Genomic DNA, 4,441 nt, shown 5'->3' with positions numbered 1-4,441 from the left:
CCCGGGTGGTTCGCTTGCATGGAGAGCGCCCGGCTGTCAGTAGCGTTCGCCCCATGAAGGGTTATTTTGGGGAAGCAAGGAAGGAAACTCAAGACTCAAGCGAAGCAAGAAAAAGAAGAAAAGGAGGAATGCAAAAATTGCACTACATGACAATTCATTCCACCCCATCGCACAATTCAACCGCCTAGGAGCTGGGTGAAAAGGCCTCTGATGACCTTATGTTCCTGGACTATATATTTCGTGCATGTCACTTTTTAGGGTTATGAAAGCATAAGAATTATTTGAGGGCTTTGCTCGTCTTTCACTTATTCCGTTGTGAAATAAGGAAATGTGCAGATCGCTTCTTCTACCCTTCTTTTCCTGCTTACTATTGAAAGAAAAGTTGTTACTGCTGTGTATTCCCCCTTTTCCTCTAGTTCGAGCAAGTAAAGGCACAACTTCCTCATCTTTGCTTTATACTAAGATATAATATAGAATTGGATTTTGATTTTCTTTAAGGAGCTCTAGCTATCTGATCCATCAGTTCATACTACTCCCTCCGTCTAGGTGTGTAAGTCACCTTACGAAATTCAGATTTTCCCAAAACCTTAAGACGTGGAACATTAAATTCTCTTTGATGCCCTCCCAGCCTCGTTCACGAGGGTTCTCTTCACCCTCGATTCCCTCGTTCCTACCTCGTCTCGCTGCTCCTCTTTGCCCAATCTAAAGCCACCTAGGTTGCGCTGCCACTTCTAAGGTGACTTACACACCTAGACGGAGGGAGTATTAAAGAAAGCTCTTCCACCTTGCCCGCAATCAGGGAGGAATATTATGAGATGGAGAGGCTCTTTCACCAAGAGTTCATGCCTCACCAAACCCCGGACAAGTCGTTTCTTGACGGGGAATATCTGAAAATCGAATGAGGTTCATTTGGATTTCTATTCTATTTGGAGTAGGGAAGAAGGTTTCCACTCGATGGGACCCGTAGTCAGTATTAAAGGAGTTGGGTTCAAGTTAATTACTAAATATTTGAAGATCCATCTTGAAGCAAGACATCCATCCAAGGAACACAGATGTACTCCATTAAACTGATGTGCTGGACATATCACCAGCACATAGAGTTAGTACGGTATGTGGCCAAATAGAACACCTAGCAGCGATAGATCATAGTGTTATTATTTGGAGAAGACTCATTTGACGGATTCATACCTCCAATAATTAAAACCGCCTAGCACAAAATCACATTTCGGGAGCGGATGCTTCTCGAGCTAAAGATATGCCCCCAACTCTTGAAGAGCTCACTTGCCTTGGATGACCTTATTTGGAGAAGAACAAATCACATTTCGGGAGCGGATGCTGCTCGAGCTAAAGATATGCCCCCAACTCTCACTTGGCCGATAGCTTAGATTTACGGACCATTAGACATGGTTACCAATGATTTAACAGTATATATCTTGTTTGGTGAGCCAACCGGCTTCACCCAAGGATGAAGGTAGTAGAACTAAGAGGAGCCGCATCTTCTCCTGGCCGGAATCAAGGTCCATCTCATTAAGGCCGAAGTCACACAGACTGGGTTAGTTGCGGATGGACCGGGACAGGAGGCCGCTGCCGAAGCTGCTGGGCCCGTAGAAAAGCGCAAGGGAAAATACTATACTTCCATACTGAAGGAATTCAGATACGATGAAGTTCATTTGCAACTGCAAAAACCACACATATCAAACTACATCATGGAAGGCAAAACTTGCATCAAATCAACATGGAGATGCGAGAACAAAATTTCACTGAACAGATGAAAATACTGCAAGGTAGAACAACACATAATAGAATCTGGATAGCTTTAGATCACAACCAAAACAGGCAAAACATTCTCAGTTCAACCTAGGACTCGAACAGTTTACAGAAAATGGTGTTCAGTATGTCTGCAAACATGACATGGACGCAACATCTAAGAAAATCCAACAAGTAACATGCAGCAGCTCTTCAGCCTAAGCTGTGGCACCCTTGCCCTTCTTCTTCTGGAGCTTCCTCATGTAGAACTCCAGCTCCTTGCCCTCCAGGATGTACCTGTAGTTTCAGGACACAAAGTATTAACACCATAGCTAACAAGAAATTGTAGAGTACCGTTTTATGCTCTTATAGAATTTAATATACAAAGGGAGATGTGAACAGATGAACTGTGATCCTTACCCATCAGCTCTGCCACACTGTCCAGGGCGAGACGAAATGCAGGCCAGCAGCCTTCCACCGCTGAACTGCTCCTCAATGTGAGAGTCCAGTGTACGTCCCTGCTGGCGCTTCTCAAGCTTCCTCTGGACATTGTTGCTCTTCTTTGCTTCCTCTGTGGCAGCAGCAGCAACCTCAGACTCTTGTCCCTGTGCATAAGAAAATCACACAATCAAGAAAACATAAGCAGTGAGCAGGGATCAGACTGGACCAGGGATTGGATACAATCGAAGGGAAAAGGAACATTATTTAAACTAGGAGCAAAGAAACATTATTGGAAAAATGCAACCATTAAAACAATAGTTCTTCAAAACATAAAAGTTGGTATCTACAAAGAGCAATTTAAGGAATTTAATGGTGAATGAAATACAACGAGTTACAAAGAACAATTTAAGGAATTAATTCATGAATGAAATACAATGAGCAAGGAGACTGAATAAACAAGTTGGAACTAACAGTCCAGAATGAAAGGATACAAATGCATGCAATGAAAATAAAAAAGAATTAGTACTTGTGTTACAACTACAAAACTGAATAACATTTCAACTAAGTAGACCATCCTAAACAAGCAATCCAGTAATTACCAACCTCAAGATACAGAATTGAAATACAGATAACAAGAACAATACCTCAGCAGCATCCTTCTTGGCAGCTGCAGCAGCTTTCTTCTTCCTACCGATTTCCACTCCATAATGAGTCAGGTACCACTGCTTGAAAGGGGCAGCATCAACTTGCACAATGGCATTCTTGACAAGGGTCTGAGTCCTCACAAGCTCATTGTTTGACGAATTGTAAACCACATCCAGGAGACGGGTCTTGCGGGTCACCGCCTCACTACCCCATGAGAAGTTACCAGTGTCCAGACGGAGAGCCCTCCACTTCACGTTACCTCCACGAACACGGACCCTCCTCACTGTATTGTTGCTCGAAAGCTTAGTGTTGGCTGGCTGGCGGCCGAGCTCATACCTGATAAAGGATCAAGGGCAAAGTAAGATTCATAAATTGCAAGGTCTCAACCAGCCTAACAGTTGATCAGTACATTTGTTCAAAACATCAAATTTCCATATTCCAAAATGAAACAGAACATGAGAAAATGGCTAAGAATAACTCCCAGAATACAAAATAAAAACCACGTCTACGTAGAGATACCATCATGTCTGAACAAAGAATATTGCAAGTAGGGGCGCTTTGGACATTCCTTAGCAAGAATACTGTATCACAAAACTTGGTACTTCTAAACAACTATCGAAACAGCAGCTTCACTACAAAAATATGAGTGACGGACCAAGTTATATTGACAACTTCAAGTTACTGATAGAGCCACCGTTAGTTACTGCAAATTAACATTTACACATCAGAAGCTCGCATGTAGCCAAAACCATAGATTTGCGTAAACGAATGAAGGTTACCAAGTCACCAGAAAGCGGAATACCCGCGCTACTGGCGTAATTACCATGCTAGTTACCTCCCAGCTATCATACGAGATCTAGAAAATGCTAGTCACCGAGCTATCATACTAAAGAGTACAGACGCATGGGATAAATGAATAAACACAGATATCCAGCGCAGCAACGACAATTTATCCACGCCTGATCTAAGTCAACACGGATCTAACCTATGTAGAACCTCAACACATCTTTACGAACCAGAAGGGAAGGGGGGAGGGGATTCGCTCTTACTTTCGCTTCTTCCTCCACGCCTTCTGCTTCCCACCGGTGGCCCGGCGCTTGTGCATGGAGTCACGCGAGATACCTGCACAGACACCATCGCGGCGATAAGCATCGTGCAAACCAGGCAGCCTCCGAGGGAACAACGAATAGTAGATCGGCGGAGCTTACCCATGGTGGCGTCGGTGGCTTGGCTCCGCTGCTGCTTCGCCTCCTATGCGCGCGCCGCCGCAGCTGTGGTTTGGTCTCGCAAGGAGGAAGGAGGGGAACCCTAAGGGGGGGGGCGCGATTAAATAGGGAGGCATCCGGGCTTAGGGTTTACTCACAGGTGGGCCGCGAATGGTCCAAAAGCGCGCGGTCTAGTCGGCCTTCGTCACCAAGCCCAAATGAGCAGACAGGACGCAACTTCTAAAAAAAAAAGTACATAGGACGCTACATAGTTAGCCCATGTCAAAAAAAAAGGTACATTTTTCATTGAGACCTCCTAGTCAGCGCCAGAAGCGTCCGCTCGCTTCCTTAGTGCGTTCCTGGATTTCGTTTTTTATTTTGTTTTGCAATTTTATTTTAATTTT

At 44.3% G+C, this 4,441-nt stretch overlaps 1 protein-coding gene across 1 annotated transcript; it reads right to left on the bottom strand.

Annotated features, from left to right (window-relative positions):
* Positions 1-1,746: 1,746 nt before the first annotated feature.
* Positions 1,747-4,151, bottom strand: LOC119364032 (40S ribosomal protein S8-like). Its single transcript, XM_037629431.1, has 5 exons — positions 4,041-4,151; positions 3,882-3,954; positions 2,832-3,168; positions 2,167-2,351; positions 1,747-2,043 (listed from the first exon to the last, which is right to left on the bottom strand). Exons 1-5 carry the CDS (start codon positions 4,042-4,044, stop codon positions 1,965-1,967), a joined length of 678 nt encoding a protein of 225 aa, XP_037485328.1. The 5' UTR covers positions 4,045-4,151; the 3' UTR covers positions 1,747-1,964.
* Between the last annotated feature and the right edge of the window lie 290 nt (positions 4,152-4,441).

Source organism: Triticum dicoccoides, chromosome 2B, assembly GCF_002162155.2.
Source record: "Triticum dicoccoides isolate Atlit2015 ecotype Zavitan chromosome 2B, WEW_v2.0, whole genome shotgun sequence".
Taxonomy (NCBI): domain Eukaryota; kingdom Viridiplantae; phylum Streptophyta; class Magnoliopsida; order Poales; family Poaceae; genus Triticum; species Triticum dicoccoides.
The sequence above is the reverse complement of the archived record's forward strand: the minus strand, read 5'-3'. Positions and strand labels throughout refer to the sequence as shown.

Coding starts and splice junctions, on each gene's coding strand:
- LOC119364032 (XM_037629431.1), bottom strand. Junction 2,352..2,831: donor CCAAGAAGGATGCTGCTGAG/GTATTGTTCTTG, acceptor TCTTATGCACAG/GGACAAGAGTCTGAGGTTGC. Junction 2,044..2,166: donor CAGTGTGGCAGAGCTGATGG/GTAAGGATCACA, acceptor CTGAAACTACAG/GTACATCCTGGAGGGCAAGG.